This window comes from Corvus hawaiiensis, chromosome Z (assembly GCF_020740725.1).
Source record: "Corvus hawaiiensis isolate bCorHaw1 chromosome Z, bCorHaw1.pri.cur, whole genome shotgun sequence".
NCBI lineage: Eukaryota > Metazoa > Chordata > Aves > Passeriformes > Corvidae > Corvus > Corvus hawaiiensis.
The window spans coordinates 8993556-9013222 of NC_063255.1; the positions used below are offsets into that span (position 1 = coordinate 8993556).

A 19667-nucleotide genomic window follows, 5' to 3' on the forward strand; every position below is an offset into this window, starting at 1 on the left:
CGGCGAGCAGGTTACTCTCTCGCGGTCACCCCTCGCCCTGCGTGACCCCGCGCGTCTCCCGCGGAGCCGCCGCTCCTACCACCTACGCGTTAGCCTCCCGGCGGCAAGAGGCGAACGCAAAGTCCCGAGGTTGCCCTGCCCTTACAGGTTTCCAGCGCCAGTTACAGACCCTCCCGAGTCGGAGATTCCGTCTCCAAACTCACCCAAGTAAGAGCGACTCCAACAACTTACACGTCAGACCACCGGGCAGAAATGATAGCCCTTCTCCCTCCCGCCCCCCGAAGCGCCGTACCAATCCTCTGATCCTGCATGAAAACACAAGTGTTACTAATCACACAGTTTAAGGTAGATTTCATATTTATTTAAATATTTATCAAGTACTCAAAAATGTATTACACTTGAGCATACAAAATGAATCCAGTTTCTAATCAGGATGATTGAAATCCTTGTATTAGATTTTAACATTTTTTAATGTTCTCTGTACTGTCGAAATGGTTTGTCTATAGCTGAGCTTGCTCAGGGTGGGCTGAGATGGTGAGGAGGGAGGGAAAAGAAGGTTATGTTAAGAAAACATTGGGGTTTGGAGTAACTGACATGCAAACCAACTTGTCTTTGTCAGACTGAAAATCTCTCTATATTCCAGTCCTTAAGGGTGTTTTAAAGCGAACCTTTGTCTTGTGCTGCCCGGGAGCACTAGGGAGCAGTTGGATTGGAGCAAAAACAACCCTTTCCCATTTTTTTTTTAATTTACTTCTTTCTACTTTTCCCGAAGAAATCTCCCAAGTTTCTAGCTTTCACCACCCTCTCCCCCGCAAATTAAAAAAGGAAGAAAAGAGGGAGTGAAGAGAGGGAAGTCGACAGAAAATAAGGAACATATTCGTGCAATTTCACAGCAATATCCCCGACAGAAATATCCCCACAACTATTCCTCCTGCAGCATTATTCAATTGTTTTGACAGCAGACATTGATAAATAATGGTCATACTTGACTTGTTAAGCAAAAAGCTTCCCTTTTATCAGGAGCTTATACTTAAAGTACAGGTCACTTCAACAATCTCAACAACGAGGCTTTGGTATACAGCACTTTCTTTTTATTATTTTTTAAAAATAGTAGAACTCAGCAAAAAGCCTGAGCTCTCAGTTCTTTAGATGTCTTAACGTTATGTCTGATCATGCCTAGAGTAATATCACTTTTAAGGGCAAGGAATGGGGTGGGGGAACAAGAGACTTTCTAACGTTATCGATTGAAAGCTAAGGCATCCAGCTAGCCCTGATACAGTTGTTGAAACGGAAATTTACAAGCTGGTCGTTAATACTTGCAATAAAATATCACACTCCTTTTATTCGCTAACGACCGGCTTTGCATGCAATATTTTATTTCAGGTATTTTAGCTGCTAACCTGTAAATATTTAAAAGAGGGAACTTTGTTCATTATTTAATGTTAATATTATTATTATTATTATTATTTTTCTATCTCAAACGCTTATCTAGTGAAATAGTCCTGAAGATATAATAATTCTACATATGGCGCTTTTATTTCACATCATATTTAAGGAAAGAAAAAGGACAAAAACACATAGAAATAGACATATAATTCAAAGACCACGGTACAACCTTTTCTTTTTTTTTTCTTTTTCTTTTTTTTTCTTTTTTCTTTTTTACTTCAGCAAACAAAAAAAAATAGTCAACTGACATGAAAAGTGGCAAGTCTTCCAATAATAAATAATAAATTACTTTATAATTTTGCAATGCAAGAGCAAACAAAAAGAGTGATTTTTTTTTCTTTTTACTTTTCCTATTTTTTTTTTACCTTTTTTCCTATTTTTTTTCTAGAGAGTGAGAGAGAAAGAGAAAGAGAAAGAGAGAAAAACAGTCGTTATAACCAATGACTATACACATCTCTGGGGGAGGGGAAGGTTCTTGGGCGGACACATTTCAAACACAATCCCGAGACGCTTTGTGGCAAAATAGAGGTATACCTTGTTGCAATGTTTTTATAAATTCGCCTTTAAAGAGGAATTCAAAAACCTATTTTTAATCGCATGAGACTTAATAGGGGGTGGATCTCGACCAAACAAAATCAAAACCCTGCTACAGGCATGCTAGAAGAGACCCAGGAAACAACCCCTTGTTAAGAGTCAACTAAAAACAACATTGCAAACCAATGCAGCTCCACCTTCCTGCAAGGAATCTTTCAACAATGCAGGGCTGAATGGTCTCTTTCCTGATGATGGAAAACCTGCTGGAGCTTCTTTTGGCAAGGCTATCCCCAATATAGAAACAGCACCATTCGGAATGGGAGGGACCGGATAGAAAGTCCCTCTACCTTGGTTTCTCCCTAAGATGTGCAGTCAAATGAAAAGATTTCCTTTTTTTTTTTTTTTTGAGATCCACGAGTACAAATCCTTTATATTTGGAAAACGTCTTTTCGATCCTCCTCTGATCATTGAAAAGCGCGGGGTCTGTGGTTCTTTTAAGTATTTTTTTTCTAGTAAGATCCCATGATTGTCTTCACAGTGTTGCTACCATATTACCTTGTCTTTTCAAATATGACTCCGTTCATCTCATGGAGCAGTTCCTTGCTAGGTTCGTTACAGGGTTGTTAAATATTCTTTCCCCCTAAATTTTGAAGTCCCAACACGTTCACTTTCCCACTCTCTTCAACAGGGATGAGGGTAAGGGCAGAAACAACAACAACAGAAATTTGAATGAATGTTCCTCATGCCTCAATAGGACTGGCTACCATGCTGTTGGGTGTATCTGGCAGCTGAGAGGACATTGATGCTACTTCACTTCCAGTAGAATTGGAACCGGGTCCTCCTTCTGAAAAATTAACCTGCCAAAAAGGGGAAAAAAAAAAAAAAGAAAAAAAAAAAGGAAAAAAAAGAGAGAGAGAGAAAAAAAAAGAAGAAGAAAAATAAGAAAAAGAAGTGTTGCTGCAACTGTAAAACTCAAAGAAAAGTAGCAGGCAAAGAAGAACACAAAAATAAATACACAAGGCATGCAGCCAATAGGCCTGATACATCTCGACAGGAGGCTGTGTCACTGCTGGTTGCTCTGTTTAGCTTCCCCATTGACTTCACAGGAACTTTCTTCAGGCCTTCGGCCAAATCACCAAGAAAAAGTAGATTAAAAAAAATGGAAAATGAAGACTGAAAAAATCAAGCAAATAAACAAACAAACTTATTAATGAGGCCTTCTTCCCTGTCTTGCAAGAGTGGCAGTCCCAACAGGATGTTCTAGTCAATTATTTAGGAGTGCATGTGTTTTCTTGACATGAAACTGAAAGATTACTATTTTCCCCTTTTGTGCACATACCAAAATAAACCTGGAAGGAGCATCCAGGAGCAGAAGGCATTTGAAAGCAGCCATCCTCTTTCATTTGTGACTCGAGGCTGATGCTATCTCTTCTTAGTGAGAGTCAGTTTGATAAAAAAGGTCACACTATTCCATCCTAATGTGCCCCGCTGCTCCTGTTAGTTTAGGAGTAGCATTGGGAAAAAGCATGACTTGAAGGGTGGGGCTTTGCTAATCCAGAAGCATTTCTTTGGCACCTATTTAGCTGGCCAGTTCTGTGATTAAGGCCCTTTTCAGATTAGAACCGTGCTTTGAGTCGCCAATGAACGGCCTGTTCCTTTCACTGTTCTTTATTTTGACTCTTCTCAGTATCGCGTGTTATATCGAATGTTCATCAATATTAACTTGTCAACCTAATGGTCTATTTACCTATATGTGTATGTGTATTTGGACTATCCATCTTCCATCCTGATTTTTTTCCTTTTTTTGAACGATTTAATACAAAAACTCACTGCATCAAAGGTTTTTAAAGTCTCGTATTTTGTTAAGGCACGGTAAGTAAGGCAACCAAAGGAGATATTTTTTTTCCCGTCTGATGGACAGCTGGATTAAAGCAGGAAAAGCAGTGGTTTCTTTCTTTAGATATAAGAGGATTCAAATAGACCTGCTGCTGTGCTACAGTTTCCCAAGCAAGCATAGTGTGCCAGTGAGGGAAACACACTGCAGACTGCTGTCGGGCAAAAGAAAAGGAATTCTGCAGGAGAGCATGGTACTAAACTGAAAAGATCTGAACACAACGTTAGATTCAACTACAAACCTTTGTCTTCCATCGGTTGATGTAAAAAAAAAAAAAAAAAAAAGTCCAAGACATCAAAAAAAGACTTTCACGTGAATTTTTCATAACTGTTATTTTGTATTCCTGAAACACTATACACAATGTACCTTATTATTTTAAAGATCTGGTTTTAACATACTTAGGCCAGGAAATTGACTTAAGACTGAACTTCTCTCCTTAATTCACCTTGTTGAACCTTAGTATTGTTGGTCATATGGTCACATATGGGCTGCCAAGTGGTGTAGGTGTAAGGAAGTGAGTTAAGGACACAATTTATTCTAAAAGGTCTATTTTCTTTTGACTTAAGGTAGTTTATCATATTGCTTGAATTTTTCATCTAAATATGTACTAGCAATTTCCTTTCCAAAGAACAATACTCAGTGTAAGATATATATATATGTATAGATTCTTGTGTATATATAGATACATAAAGTTATATCTAGAGATACATGCTTAAGACAAGGACTTTGAAATTTTAATTAAGAGATTCATATTTGTCTGACAAAACGAGGGCCCTGGCTGACATTGTAGTCATGTATTTAAAATACATCCTACAGTCTAAAGGCAAAATCTGCCTGAACTGGGGAGAGGCGAATTCTAGAAACTGCTTTCATAAATGTAAGTACAACTAAATGACATATAAAGAATGTTCTAGTGGAGTGCTTTCGGTTTTCAGGAGTGTGCGAGCTGTTATCAGACCTGAGTCGGGCCTTATCCAAACTCACACTCAATTCAGCAATATGTCTGCTGTACGCTAAGGTCGATTTTGCACCAAGCTCTGTGAAATCAATTCAGTTCTCTGCTTTTACAGATGCAGTCATGCCCGCCTTGCAATTTCTGGAAAACCCAGCTAATCTGGATTGCTTGTCTTTCTCAGAGCATCTGGCACCTGGAGTGAATCGCCCATTGTTCTGACCCGGGTACCGGCTGGCTCGGGCTGGGAACCGACACTTACTAGTTGCTGAAAAGCAGGTTGGTCTATGTCACTCTGCAATGCGAAGTCACTCAGTACTTTCCAGGGCGGCTGGTAACTCTGCACCTCCACGGGGTTCGCCTGCAAACCACCGTCATGTCTCTCCGGACTAGCAGCCACCATCGGAGTTCCTGTCATCCCTTGGATATTCTGTAAACAGCCCAGCAAAGGATGTTAATGAGCTTGGTTAGCTTTATTGTATATAAACGCTGAGTCAATAAACTGCTTTCTATCTTATCTATACGGTCGCTTGTATTTGCTTTGTTAATCTGCTGTGAATGTCTTACTCTATTCTACTCTAGGTCAGCCTGTTTCTACTCGCTGCATTTATCACGGTGGAAGTTTACTTTCTTTCCCTTTAATCCTCCTATTCGTCCCAAAGTATACCCCCTCCGCCCCAAGCTCTCAAACACGAGCGCTCTGTATCTCGACTGCCAGTGCACGTCTCAGAACGAGAAACGGTTAATCCTGCTCCCTTCTATAGCTCGCATCCAGTCTGGTTTTGTTTCGCGTGACCTTAACTGGATCGTATATCCACTGCACGGCAAACCTGGGGTACGTCATTACCGCGCTTTTTCCAAAAGAAAAAAAGAAAAAAAAAAAAAAAAAGAAAAAAAAGAAAAAAACCCTCTCAGTATGCCCTGTGGTGCAGGCACAGTGTACACCATAACTCCAAGCCTCGACGAATAGATTGTTCAGGCGAGTTAATAACACCGTGTTTTATTGCATTCCAACAGAGTAAAATGAAACTCCTTAAATTCCACTTAACTAGGCAGCCTTATGAATTAATAGTCATTCTCAGGTCAGTCAATATACCCAGGGAGAGTAAGAGACTCTTCTTCAAGTGGACTTAGAACAACAAAAAAGAAAGAAATTTGGCTTAAAATGGAGACAGACCATTTGTTCTGCTGAACCCAGTGCATTCCACTTGTTTACATCACCCGTGCATATATCTGCAGAAAAGAGCTCTACAGAGATGTAACTATATATAAGTTAACCTCTAAGCACGATGGTAATTCCGAAAAATTTGCATTGCATTTGTCTTTTTCTACAGTAAGTGCGCTGACAAAGACATGCACTTTGTAGTATATAAAGTACTAAGAAAAACACTTATTTTTACTTTTTCTGAAACTTTTTTTACTTCTGGATTTACTCGTGTTTAAAAACATGGAAGAAGGCAAAAGCGTCATTTTTCCCTTAATGAATCCTTAGCATTGGAATATAAATATTAGACGAGACTGGGTTTATTACATCCTGTAAGGTCTGCAGGTCTCCTTCATATGCAGAGAAGTTAGTCTAAGCTACTGCGTATCCTTAGCCCCACAAATTCTGAGTTCGCCTGAGCAGCCTAGATCGGCTCCTCGCCGTGGTCTGTTTCGATTGCACTGACAGCAGAAACTAACGCGTAATAGCTAAGCAGTGTCGTTTTCTTTGTTTTTAGGGAGGTCGCAAAAAATCAACAGCATCAAACCGAGCCCTGGGGCTGTCCGGGCCGGACATATCCCAGGCGTTTCTCCTTGGGAATTAAGGCAGCACACGGACAGAGGCTGAAGCCACTTACAGTTTTGTCATTGGGTTGCTGCTGCTGAAGTTGCTTCATCATAATGCTCCTTTTTTTGTCCTTGCATCGCTTGTTTTGAAACCAAACCCTGATGACCCTCGGGCTGAGGCCGGTCATTTCTACCAGTTGCTCTTTCATGAGGGCGTCAGGTCTGGGGTTGGCAGCGTAGCAGGTCCTCAAGGTGTGAAGCTGTTTTTCATTAAGGACAGTCCGGACTCGGGTGGTCTTCTCGGGCTGCTTGTGGACGTGGGGCCGGAGAGCTGGCTGTCTGGCAGAGATAGGTTCTGCTGTAAGGGAAGGGGAAGGGAGGAACAGGATCCCCATGAGTAGGAAGCAGGGAGTCTGCAGAGACTATGAATCTAAGCTGGTGGGACAGGGGGAGGTGGCGGGCGGAGGGGCGGGGGGGCGGGTGATGAACCCTCTTTCAAAGGCCATTCAAACACTCAGATCTATCGGAGCTGCTGCAGCCTCGTCTGCTTTATGCAGTGGTGGAGTGACTGACATTTCTGACTCCACAGACAATTAATTTGCAAAAACAAACCACCCCCCTAAAACCCCTAATGACAGAAGCTTGAACCTGTATGAAACTTGACAGGGGAGGGCAAGTTAGCTAAGGGGTATGTACGCTAGGAAAGGCACAGGAGGGGTTTATGTATTTATTTCCTGACAAATCACCAAAACAGAGTTTTGGCCCGAAAATTAATGAAAGAATGCTTCTTAAATTAATCATAATTCCGGTCTGCTTCTTCTGTAGTGAATCTACCTCATTTTACCCAGAAGCCGTGATAACATGCAACGGCTGCCGGCAGTTTGACGCTTCCAAACCAGACCAAAACAAGCCAAATCCTCTGCACCATGCCAATGGAAGAAAAGCCTGTGAGAGCTCCCTATCTCAAAGCACGGGAGATGGGATTTATCTTAGAAATTGGAGGTGCTAGGAGCATTTGCATATTCTTTAGATGAATAATTTAAAAATATGTATCTGGTGATTTGAAAAGGAGAGCAAGCCCAGCAACTCGTAGAAACTGCCAAGAAACGCAAAATTATGGGTGGCATCACATCAAGAGCTCAAACTGTTCCTGTGATTCTGCTATTCTTCTGTGCGTTGTGTAGCTGTAGCTATTAGGTGTAATCTGACCCAGTGGAGGGAAAAATAAAAACACTACCTTACTACCTTTTTCTTTTCTTTTTTTTTTTTTTTTTGCTAAAATTGTTTAGCTAACAGAAGTGCTCGCTTTTGTACAGTCGGGTTCCGACTTTTCTAACTGTAACAATACATCAACAAATGCGATGACGACAATACGAAGGCTTCAAATCTTATCAGTATTGTTCCTGCCGACACACTAAGCCTTTCGGAGACATGCACAAACACGATATAGGGAGCACAATCTCTCTAGAATTCTGCCCTGATCAGTTACTGGATTATTTCTCCCTATATATAGATATGTCATCTGAAAGTAGCTCAGAAGAGGGAAATGAACCCGTTTCAGAATAGCTGTGTTTACCAATAAACTTCCGAGTTACAGTTACTTGCACAGTAAAAGCGCCGGCCAACCTTGTATTGTCCAGCCTAGTTAGCCTCAGAGACGTGTACCTCCCTAAAGCTAAGCGTCTCTGAGTATTTGACGTACCCGTCGAGAACTGGAAGTGTGAATGGAGTTGTAAGGTGGGGCGACTCTGAAGTTACAAGGCTTCTCTTTTGAGAAGAAATTCTCATCAAATCACATGAAACGTTTCAAGAAGGCAAGAGTCACTTTAAAAGGCAATTACCGAAGATTAGCTTGTTGACAGTTTTAAATTACAGCCTAAGCGCCAGCCTGTAGTTATGAAGTCTATCTCTTTTCAGACCCCACTTCCTCCAGCGCTCAGAACAGCTTCTCCGTCCCCTCCTGAGGCAGCGGAAGGGTCTGAAAACGCAGACCTGCTCTCCGCAGCGGCTCGTCCCTCTCCGGCTCAGGCTCAGGGCTGCCCCGGGCTCGGGGGGAGGTGATGGAGGACTCCCGCACCCGGTGCGCGGTGGGGGCAGGAGGAGGGCAGGCAGGAGGGTGGGGTTGCTGCCCCTCCGCAGGTGTTCCGCGAACACGGGCGTTTCTAGCGGCAGGTGGACCCGCAGCAGCCCCGAGCGTGGGGCGCGTCTCCGCCGCCGCCTCTCCGCGGGTGCGCACGCTCGGGCTCGGCTCTCCACGGAGGCGCGGGACCCGCTGAGACCGTGGGGTTCTCCCCGCCGCCCGGAGCGGGGCCGGGCATTGCCAAACCCCGCGGGTTTCCGCGGCGCTGGGCGCGGGCGGTACCTGCCATCTGCAGCGGCCGGGCGGGATGCAGGGGGCTGAGAGGGTCCCCGCCGCCCAGGCTGGCCCGCTCCACCACGTCGTGGTCCGCCCGGCAGAAGAGGCCGTCCTCCCGCAGCGCGAATTCATCGCCGGGGATGAGCTGGCGGCTGCAGGCCACGCAGCGGAAACACTCGATGTGGTACACCTTGGCGCGGGCGCGCATCACGAAGTCATTCTTGCTGAAGCCGATGCTGCATTTGGCGCACTTGATGCCGTATAACCTGAGCAGGGCCCAGCCCAGAAAGAAGGAGAAGGGAGGGAAGGAGGGAGAGCACGGGAGGGGGAAGGGGGAGGGCAGGGAAGGGGCGGGGGGGAGAAAGGAAAAGGAAAAAGAAAGAGGTTTTCACTCCCGTTCGTGGGCAGCCCCTGGCCCCGCGTAGACGCGCCACGCTCCATCCACTACTTTAAAAAGCATGAAAAATACAGAAGCCAGAAGAGGAAAGGAATAAGCCGGGTTCACTTGCAGTCGGTGCCCTGATCCCTGTGCCGTACAAGGCGGAGCAGTCACGAATGCACCGGTGGAAGAAGAGAGTTGGGAGGAAGAGGTGTAACGAGAAACAAAAAAAACGACCCCCTTTCTTCCCGAGGATATCCGACCTCTCCCCCTTGCCCCAGAGCTCGGGCTGCAGCAGGAGCGGGGCCACCCCTGCCCTCTCCCTGCCTCCTCACCTGACCTAGCCTGGCCTGAGGCTGAACTGGACTACCCGGGCGCACCAGGGAAAGGCGAGACTGCTGAAGCTGCCATCCACTCCCCAGACACAAACCTGCCAGCTTCACCAAATTGTGATACTTTTTGCCCGGAACCCACTCAAGACTTGTGCCGCTTGATGTGTGCCCGGACTGCCGTCAGCTTAGCCTCTGGGATGACCAGAGGCTGCCTGGGCAGGGTCTCTTCCCCTAGTCCCCTCTCACCAGATTAATTTAATACAACAATATAAGCATAACACACATGCCTCCTCAGGCTCGCATATATAGTAGTGCAGCTCCTCTCTCCCGCCCCCAACTAAAAGGCAGTTTCAGTGCTCTGGCTCTGCAGCTTGTCTCTACCTCAGCCTCTCTTCCCCGTCTCTCCTCCTCCTGACGCTCCCATCCTGAGCCGGGGCTCAAGCGCTCCGGTAGGAATGAGAGGGCAACTTCTCGCTGACAGGCCCACACAGCAAATAATGAGTTTCTGGAGTGGGTGGCGGGCTCCTCGTCTCCCGTGGAGGAGAGGAGGACAGTTCACCCACCAGTAGATAGACATGAGAAAATGCTCCAACTCGGGTGTCTAGAACTGCACACTCTCTCGGCTCCCACCGGGTGTTTCTTAGCCAAAGTCCTTGGTATGATCTAAAATTAACGTATTTCCGCACTTATGCACTCTCACAATCCACAGAACTGTGAAAGCTGCTTCTAAAACTGAGCTAATATTTATCCCCACCAATCTCCTCACCAGTATACTTCCTTAGAGATACAGTCTGTAATGTATGCTTGTGAGTACACACTTCTTTAGCTTTTATGGCTATAGAAGTGTACTAATCCTATATTCCGAGCTACATATACACGAATTACACAGTTTTGAGAAGAAAAAACCAAACAGCTAAACAGCAAAAGAACAGAGTGATCATAAAGTAGGTGCATTCATAGGTACAAAAGTTGCAGTGGTTGCCCACAGGTTTGACACCTAGAGATTGGCTCAGGGTCTAATTCAAAGTCAACTTGCATGTAATGTACTTTTTCCTTTTTAAATTATGGCAAAATAAAAGTATTCCGTATTAATATAAAGAGATGATTTTTTTTTTTTCTGCTTAAGTTTCTCCCGCTGAGATCAGTCAGGAGGTAAGTGAACACATTTCTGTCCAAACGTTTTCCTTTCGTTTGAAATTAGAAAAGGACAACATTTAAAAGAACGGCTCCAAAGTTCGTTTAAAAGTAAAGAATTAAAAAACAAAAAAAAAGTCTCTGATTTTCGCCATTTTAGAACTTGGAGAATAATCTCAGAATGGCTTGAAGGAATGGTCTGGTTGTGCACTGGAGAAAGAAAGACTCGAGAGTTTTATTTCAACTCAGAATTACACAGAAATCAGAAGATATCTAAGGTGGCTAGGTGATTTGCTTCCAAAACTTTCTGTAAAAAAACCCCAAAAACTGTTCATACCTCAGTGTCATACAAACTTATGATTTGGCAAACCCAGCAAGCGACACTGAAACGGATCAGCATGACCCAGGAGCACAAATAATAAACACACTCGAAATTCTTGCTTTGGTTTCTCTATAGTGTCAGCATTGGCAACTCTCACATTTTATCAGTTACCAGATTTTAATGTGAGGAAGGAAGCGGTTCCATTATCTAAATATACCCAATTGTTCGCGAACAGATGATGGGCAATTTGATCTGCTCTGTCTAATTCATCAGCACAGATAAGATAAGAAAGAAAAGGCAGCCAGATATCACCAAAGGGGTTAATATTTAAAAAAGATTAAATGTCAGTTATTTTAGCTAAGAAACATTTCGGTCTAGGTTTTAACATCCGCATAAAAAGATCCTTCAATCCGAAGAAAATTTGGGGTTTGTTTTTGTTTTCCTTTTGCTTTTCCTTTTTGATAGGCCTGGTTTAAGTAGGGTTTTCTTTTTCTTATTTTTCTACCCGTGTATTTATTTTTACGGCATACATGCTTGAAGTGCCTTTCTTTTGAATGCCACTATGTCTTCGCAGAAACGCAGAGAGATGCATTTCTCAGGTTGTGCTAGAAAGTGATCTGTTCCGTGTTGCTCATAATATCTACACTATTGAAAATATTCTTCATTACCTACGATTCCCCACTTGCTTAGAATCACAGGATGCATTGCCAAAGTCCTCGGAAAGGTCCTACACGGTCCCGAACCTAGTTCTAGTAATACAGATATTTGCACTTGAAACGATGAAACAAAAAACTTCACGACTAACTTTTTTCCTCACAGGTCTATTAATGGGAAAACACATAAAAACATACCACTTATCTTTTACCCGCTACCTCACAATTTTTCCTCTTAATTCCTCTGTCAAATGTATAAAGTTAAAAAGAAAAATAAAATCTCACGGAACAATTAAACAACGTAAATGGCGTACCTGATATAATCTCTTTTACAGTAGGTTTTGCCATCCCTAACAAAGCACGTACAGGTCTCGTCCAAATACTGATTACACTCTGCACACTTCAAACACGCCGCATGCCATTCCAAATCCGGAGAAACCCTCAGAATATACTGATCGTGAATTTGATTGCCGCAACCAACACATAGGGAAATCAGACGTTTTTCTGAAATGAAAATAAATACATGATTGACTAACCGTTTACTCTCCTACAGAGATAAACACACTTTTAATGTCATTCCCTTATAAAGCGTATTGTGGGAGCGTTGTTTGGTTTTTGCCTTTTTTTTGTTTGTATATTGCGGGGGGGGCGGGGGGGGAGGGGAGGGTTGTGTTTGTTGGCGTTTCTTAGGGTTTTTTTAAAAAGAATGTTATACTTTTGGATGGTAATTGAAGTGTGCCATCAAAACCTTGCCGCGCTTAGAAAGGAGGCGGAACATAAGTTAAAATGCAAAAGTGAAGAGTCTTTGGGGTGAAGGTCCTCATTTCACAAACCTTGCACGGAATCAAAACTCCAAACTCCCATGTTGTTTAATTTTTATTTTATTGTTTGCTTTTTTGAATGTCCTGCCTTACGAGGAGAGCGCCTATGTGTTTCATTTCATATTTTAAGAGGCTCTGACTGGAAACGATGAAGCATGGTTGGGTGCACTTCCCACTCAGCCCCTGCCCTCAGAAGACGGGAGTCGAGGCTTCTAGCAAGAACAAGCGTCATTACGGTTGCCACTTGCTCTCTTTTGCAAGTCTAATGCTAATACCCCTAGACCGACTGGGTGCTGGATAGTCAGACAGCCTCACCGCAGTCTATCACGAGAAAAATTTAAGGCTCCGTCGTCGGAGATCCCATCAAAATCCTGTCTGCTCCCCAAACTTTAAAAGAGAGTAGGACCCCAGGCTGTTAACATATAAGGCTACAATAGAGCAAGCATGCAGGCATGGCAACAAAGGCACCTTCTCTACCATTCAAATGAAGTTCAGCACTTTAGCAGTTCGTCTGCCTGAGACGATTACAATAGACAGCACATTTATTCCAATAACGGTAAAGATTCCGCCTTACTTTTTGGTGGGTCTCCCATGTCTCCCATATCTGTAAGAGGGTGTAATGTCCACAGTGAAATGGTGTACGGTTTCGTTTTAAGACCCCAAAGTAGGTTTGAGAGCTGTCGCTAAAAATAAGAATAATAGTAATAATAATAATAATAAAAAAAAAAAAAAGTAGAAGAAGTATTAACAAAAGAAAAAAAAAATCAAAATCGGGAAAAAAAAAAAAAAAAAAAAGAAAATGGCACAAAACACCACCGGCGTGGTAGACACTGTCAGGGCTGCGGAGAGAGAAGGGGACGCGCGGTGAGGCGCGGTGCGGGGCGCGGCGCCGGGGGCGCGGCGGGGTCCGTCCACGCGGAGCGGCGCGGCGCGGGAGCGGTGCGGAGCGGTGGCGGTGCGGCGCAGGAGCGGCGCAGGAGCGGCGCGGAGGCGCGGAGGCGCGGTGCGGTGCGGTGCGGTGCGGTGCGGTGCGGTGCGGTGCGGTGCGGTGCGGAGGCGCGGCGGTGCCGGACTGGGCGCTGGCGGCGCGGGCACTCGCCTCGCCCTTATCTCTTACTCAAACTTCTCTGCTCCAACTCAGCCCGCTCGCCATTGGCGCCACGTCACGCGCGGGGACGTCACGCCCGCGCGCGCCCATTGGCTGGGGCGGCGCGGCGCAGCTGCCCTGATTATCATATTTCAGCGTCTGGCGGCGCGGCCGCCCGGCTCGGGTTCGCGCGGCCAACTTTTCCTCGCTCCTTATTTGTATTTCCCTTTATACTTTCTGCTTGTCGCTCTCCTCCATCGCCGTCGCTTATCTCCCGTCACACCTTTCATTTTCCCTCCCGATCCCGCTCGGGCTCCTACACCCCTTCCCCCGTCCGGGGTTGCCGCGCCGCATGTACCATTTATATATATGTATATATATATATATATATACACACATATATACATATAAATACATACACATATGCATATATGTACATATATATATATATATACACATATATATATGTATATAATTATTTTGATAGTGGTGTTAATCCAACTGTTTTCTTCCTGAGCGTTTATCTTTCACAGGCGGGTGCCACACTCTGGTTTGTCCAGGCGGAGATGCCCTGAACAGGGAGGGCAGGGCGGGCTGGCTGGGCACGACCCCAGCCACAAGATGGGACTGTTTACATTTGTCCTCCAGCCTCTTTCTCTTAAAATCGCGGATAAAATCTTCATTATTTCTGTTAAACACAAGATTGAAGAAGGTACAAATATTTACCTTAAATTGTCTCTCAAGAAGTTCTGCCTTTCCCCAAAGAGAATCCCTTAAAAACTCCTATTATAAAAAGAAATTTAAAAGGGATGGGGGGTGGGGAGAAGACGCGGACTTGCTGTCGGAGCGGACCTGCGGCGCTGCTCCCTGGAGGCGATGTGGGGAGTCCTCACCCGAGAGCCGCGGCCAGGGGAGGTGCGGTGCGGTGCCCGCGCCCTCGTCTGCGCAGCGGCGCACGGCGCCCCTCGGATTCCAGAGGGCAGTTATCTGAAAGTTTCCCAAACCAGGCAAAATGCAGCTTAGACAAACGTAGGCACTGATTTCTTTGTGTGTGTTTTTCATAGGGCAGATTCCACTTCGGCTACTCGGTGCCCGTCCTTTAGCCTGTGCGAGGAAATGTACCCGTTCCCGAGCGTGTCCGCCCCATGCTCTTCCGACACCCCCCTCTCCACACCCCGATTTAAACGTTCCCTTTGAGTGTGTTTATATCCCATTTTTGTCTTCTCTTCTGTATGGACTGTTACACCGTCCTCATCAACGTAGAGTTGAAGTGCCCTCCAATCACTATTCATCAGGAAAATATACTTGCTTTCAATGTCCCACGTTTTTAAAAGGCAGCCGAGTTTGGGCGCAAGAGAGGCAAAGCCACATTCATGCAGAATAATTTTCCACAAGGAAATCTGATTGCAATGAAACAGCCAAGAAATAGTTTTGAAACTCGCATTTGCTGTTGAGAGAGCTACTAAACAACGGCCCTTCTTGGATTCCTAACTTACTTTGCAAGATGTTTTCCTTTCCGAAGCTGAGAGAGCAAACACACCCTCCAGGTTTATTTCAAACAAGAAGTGGGACCCAATGTTGCCACTTGCGAAGATAACTAAACTACCCTGAAATGATCTCAAGATAGTGTCAGGAGGTAAAGATATGGTTGTAAACACGCTCACACAGTTAATTTACATATTCGACTTCTAAATAAACAGTGTGAAATGCAACTCTTCTAGATGATCACTTCCACACCCAAGAAACCGGTGATATATATATGTGGGTGTGTTTATGTACATGCATATATATGAAAGACTAGGTATACGTATAATTACGAATACCTAGGCAATTAGGTATCAGAATAATAGCTGTAATTCTCTGTGTTAGCTGAGTAAACCAAAAAGCAGTTTGAAAGACTTCTGAGCCGGGCAGCTTCGGACAGCCTGGCACGTGTTTGGGGCAAACCGTTAGTAATGGCCAATTTCACTGAAATCCACGGGCTGCAGTGTCGTCCCTGCGCCGCTGGTCCGGGCCGGGCCGGGGCAGCACAGCCGCGCCAGGTTTCTGCCCGTGCCCCTGCCGCTCCTGCCGCTCCCACCGGGTCGCGGTGCGCGTTGCGGTGCTCGGCAGTGCGGGGTCTCTCCGCGGGGCGCAGCGCGGTGCCCGCCCGGCCTCTCCCCGCGCCCGGGCGCGCAGGCGGCGCGGCGACCTCTGCTGGCCGCGGGGCGAGCGACCGCGGCCCCGCGCGGTGGGCGCGTGTCGGACCTTTTGTGCCTTTCCTCCTGGTACGCGGCAAATGTCATCCTCTACCCCCTCCCCACGGGGCATGCCCAGACCTCCTTCTGTCACCCCCCCCCCCCCCCACCTCCTCCCCCTGGGGTGACCTCGTGCGAGCTGGAAAAATGTCCGAGTAATTAAAAAAAAAAAAAAAATTACCCAATGACTGAGGAGAAAAAAATATCCAGGATTTTATGAGACTCAAAGAGAGAAGGTATTTCCCCGTACTGCATCCTATGCAATTTTTTCCCCTCGGATGTTTGTGTATATTTCAAAAAATTTGACCTGCTTAAAGTACGGCTCCTCCCAGATTTGAAATAACACATCTTATTTTTCACTGTTACACCCTTGATTGAAAATAATTAAATCTGGTTGTAATTCTATTAACCCCCACCGCCTAACTTTTGGTTTAACTACTGCTTTTGGGAGAGGTGACTGCATTTTAAGCTTGATCTTTGCAAATGATGTGCAATAAGCGAGAAACCTGTCTCCGCCCCACAAACCAGGATTGGGAAGAAAAGGAGGGCTTTGATCAAGGGGTTTTTTTCCCCCTCCTGTCCTACTGATTTGCTTACTGTGTATTCGATTCGCGTTCCCAGTAAGGCGAAGCTCTATATTTAGCCGGCATCAGAATTGGGTTTAAGGGAGTGGAATAATGAGTGGAACTGCCAATTTCAATGAATAAGATATTTAGAGAAAAACCCTGGTGAAGGGTTTCTCTTTTATGATATCAATATACACATGAATGGGAAGACGTAAACCGAGATTTGTACATATTTGAGACACTTCCGAAAATACATGTCCGTCCCCCCCGTCCCCTTATCGTATTTATTTACTTTGGAATGGGGGCTGGGAAAGCCTGCTAAAACTCGGTGACTCTACACAGTAATCAATAGCTTTCATCACGTTGAGGGGCTCAAATGAGATTATATGCATCCAAGGGAAGGGAATGGGGGCAAAAACAAAAAAAAAAAAGCAAACCCCGAACCGACAGTGGCGATTAACCCTTTCCGTCCCGTAAAGAACCGCTATAAATTCTGTCCTGAGTTTGCTTAGTGACGAAAACTAGGACGGCTTCCCAGGTGAGAAAAAAAAAAAAATCAGGTTTGGGAAATGGTTAAGGAGGTATTGCTGGTTTCGGAAGAGAGGAAGTGGGTTCGCTAGGGGCTGGGTGAGATGTCCTTGCTAGGGGCTGAGACAGTACTGCGTTGCGACAGCCGAGCACCGGGTGCGCAGGGGTAGCAAGGACTCCTTGCCCGCCCCTCCGGGGCTTGTTGCTGTCCCTGTCCCGGGGTTCAGACCGGGGACCTGGCCGCAGGAGGCAGCGAGTCTCCACTCCTGTCGGGAGAGCTATTTTTGTCCCAAGGCATGGCGGTGGCTCAGCAAAGCCTCGCCAATCGGTCACGCACAAAGTCTCCTTCAGTCTGCTCCGGCTTAAAACTTGAGGAGCTTTGGACCAAAAAGATGCTTTGCAAGAAGGGTCTGGATTTGAGGTTCCCAGAGGTTCAGATTTCCCCTCGCTGTCTTGTGGAATGTGGTGAGGAGCCTGTGCGATGGATGTACCGAGAGGGGAAGAGGTTTTGCTCAACGCTGAAACTGGAAACAGCTCAGCGGGGAAATCAATCACGAAAAGAATTAGCTGCTCCGGGGTGTAGGCTTTGACTCATCTAGAGGTGTGCGATCTTTAATCTTGAAGTCTTAGCTACTGCGTGTGAGAGAGAAGTGTACCATAACAGCACTAAATCTATCAAAACAGAAGAAAACCTGTCAGTGGGCTTCTGCACGCCCAGGAAGCCTTTCTGACTTTTAGTAATACAATCAGGCTCATTAAATCCCGCTCCTGTTTAATTAAAAAAAAAAAAAAGAAGAAGAAGACGGAAGAAAAAAAGAAAAGCAGAAAGCAGCAATTCTTTCTCTCCTAGAGCCTTCTCGGAGTTCAGTAAAACTTGGGCTATTTCCACAGGACCGGCTGGCATCACCGCACCCACTTTTTTGTCCAGGCAGAAGTGGACACGCTCTCATGGGTAGCCTAGCCAGAAGAGTAAAGTCTTCGGTAGCTGGGGAAAATAAATCCCCGCAAAATTCTAGGGAGAGGGAAACGACCAGAAGATGTTAAAGAAATGTCAGAGCACGGTCGGGCCGAGGAGTAGAAAAGCCCAGTTTCTTCTCAGCCGAGTGCTGCCTGGCCTTAGCGCCGGCAGCCCCAGGCGCACATGGGGAGCGAGGCAGCTCGGGGATGTTTATTGCTTTAAACTTTCCCCTTTGTTATCTTCCCCGTGTCAGGAAGTGTTCGAGGACAGGAAATCCAGCGGCGATTTTGTCTCCGGGGTAAACAGAAATCTCAGGGGAGCGAGGGAGTTTCAGGCCCACTTTCAAACCCCATCTCTGGTGGGGGTCCGGACGGGGCGATCGGGCCCTTTCGTTCCCCTCGCTGGCCATGGGGGCTGTGTCGGCCGTGGGGAGGAGGCAACGACCCGAGCCCGGCCCCACGCCGGTCCCAAAGGGCGCCCATGCCACGTCGGGGATCAAACTGCCGGGAGAGAGGGGATGCAGAGCAGCAGAATAACCCTGTCCCTCACGAGCCTGCTCTATCATAAATGTGCGTAGGGAACACCCCAAACCTACCCCCTCTTAAGCAGGATGATTGTCTTGGGAAATTTTCCTCTCCGAAATACCCTCAACCAGAGTCCTCTCTTAGTGCTGCTACCGTGGTCGCTTCTTCACGTCCCAGGAAAACAGCCCAGAACCCAGTCTCTGGAATGCGGCTTTGGAAAGGAAGAAACCTCAAAACCCCACCCTCCCCCCCCCTAAAATATTAATAAGGTCGTCCTCATCAGGGACAGTAACCATATCACGGCAGCAGAGCTGCAGCCGAGGCGGGCGCGGGGGGCCGGCGCTGTCGGGGCCCGCGGCCGCCGCGAAGGCTGCGGGGGCGGGAGGCGGCTGCCCGCCTTCGGCACGCCCGGTCCCGGCCGGAGGGCGCTGGGTACCCCGGCACATCGCGCCTGGCTGGGCGGCAGAGCGCGGGCGGATCCTCTCGGCTCCGCTCCCGGCCGACAAGCTCCTCAGGGCTCCCGGCTGTACGGGCCGCCCGAGGCGAGGCGGCGAAAGCGACGGGAGAGCCGCGAGCCCGCCCGCTGCCAGCGGACCCGGCTGCTGCCGAAAGGACTCCCGCTGGCGCAGGGAAAGCGCGTTCCTTCGGACGCGGCGGGGCGTTCGCCGGTGCCGCCCTCGCCCCTGTCCCGCGCGCGGCAGCGGCTGTAGCGTCTCACCAACTCCGAATTCCGCCGTGCGGAAGAAGGCACTGCCTAGCTGTCTTTTCGAGAGTCTCTCTTTCCTCCCCAGCGCCTCGCTGACCTTCGCAACGGGGTTTCAGGAGATGCCAAAAAAAAAAAAAAAGAAAAAATCAAAAAATCCCCACCCCACCCCACCCCAAACCAAAAAAAAAAAAAAACCCAAAAAAAAAACCAAACCAACTAGACCAAACATCGGCGGCGAACACCAAATAAATGAAGGAATATAACAACTGGAAGGCACTAAGTTTGACGATTGGTAGTCCTCTTGTCTGACGGGCAGTGATCTACTTTAGACCCAACAGAGGATATACCACCCGTCTTTGGTCATTATAAAGTATATTTATTGCTTCTTAAATGAGCATAATAAAATTGACAACCACAATCAAAACCAAACAACATTCTATTCGTTTTAAAACCAAACACAGAGTTGTC

The 19667-nt window shown here is 46.4% G+C and overlaps 1 protein-coding gene across 2 annotated transcripts; it reads right to left on the reverse strand.

Moving 5' to 3' along the window:
• Positions 1-339: 339 nt before the first annotated feature.
• On the reverse strand, positions 340-13493 carry ISL1 (ISL LIM homeobox 1). Of its 2 annotated transcripts, none has more exons than XM_048292622.1 (6): positions 13168-13493; positions 12087-12276; positions 8959-9218; positions 6668-6951; positions 5089-5256; positions 340-2837 (listed from the first exon to the last, which is right to left on the reverse strand). In XM_048292622.1, the coding sequence occupies exons 1-6, from the start codon at positions 13193-13195 to the stop codon at positions 2721-2723; spliced, it is 1047 nt and encodes a 348-aa protein (XP_048148579.1). In that variant the 5' UTR covers positions 13196-13493; the 3' UTR covers positions 340-2720. The 2 variants fall into 2 exon arrangements, with proteins under 2 accessions (XP_048148579.1, XP_048148578.1); XM_048292621.1 differs by having other exon boundaries at positions 6668-6954.
• Positions 13494-19667: the final 6174 nt, after the last annotated feature.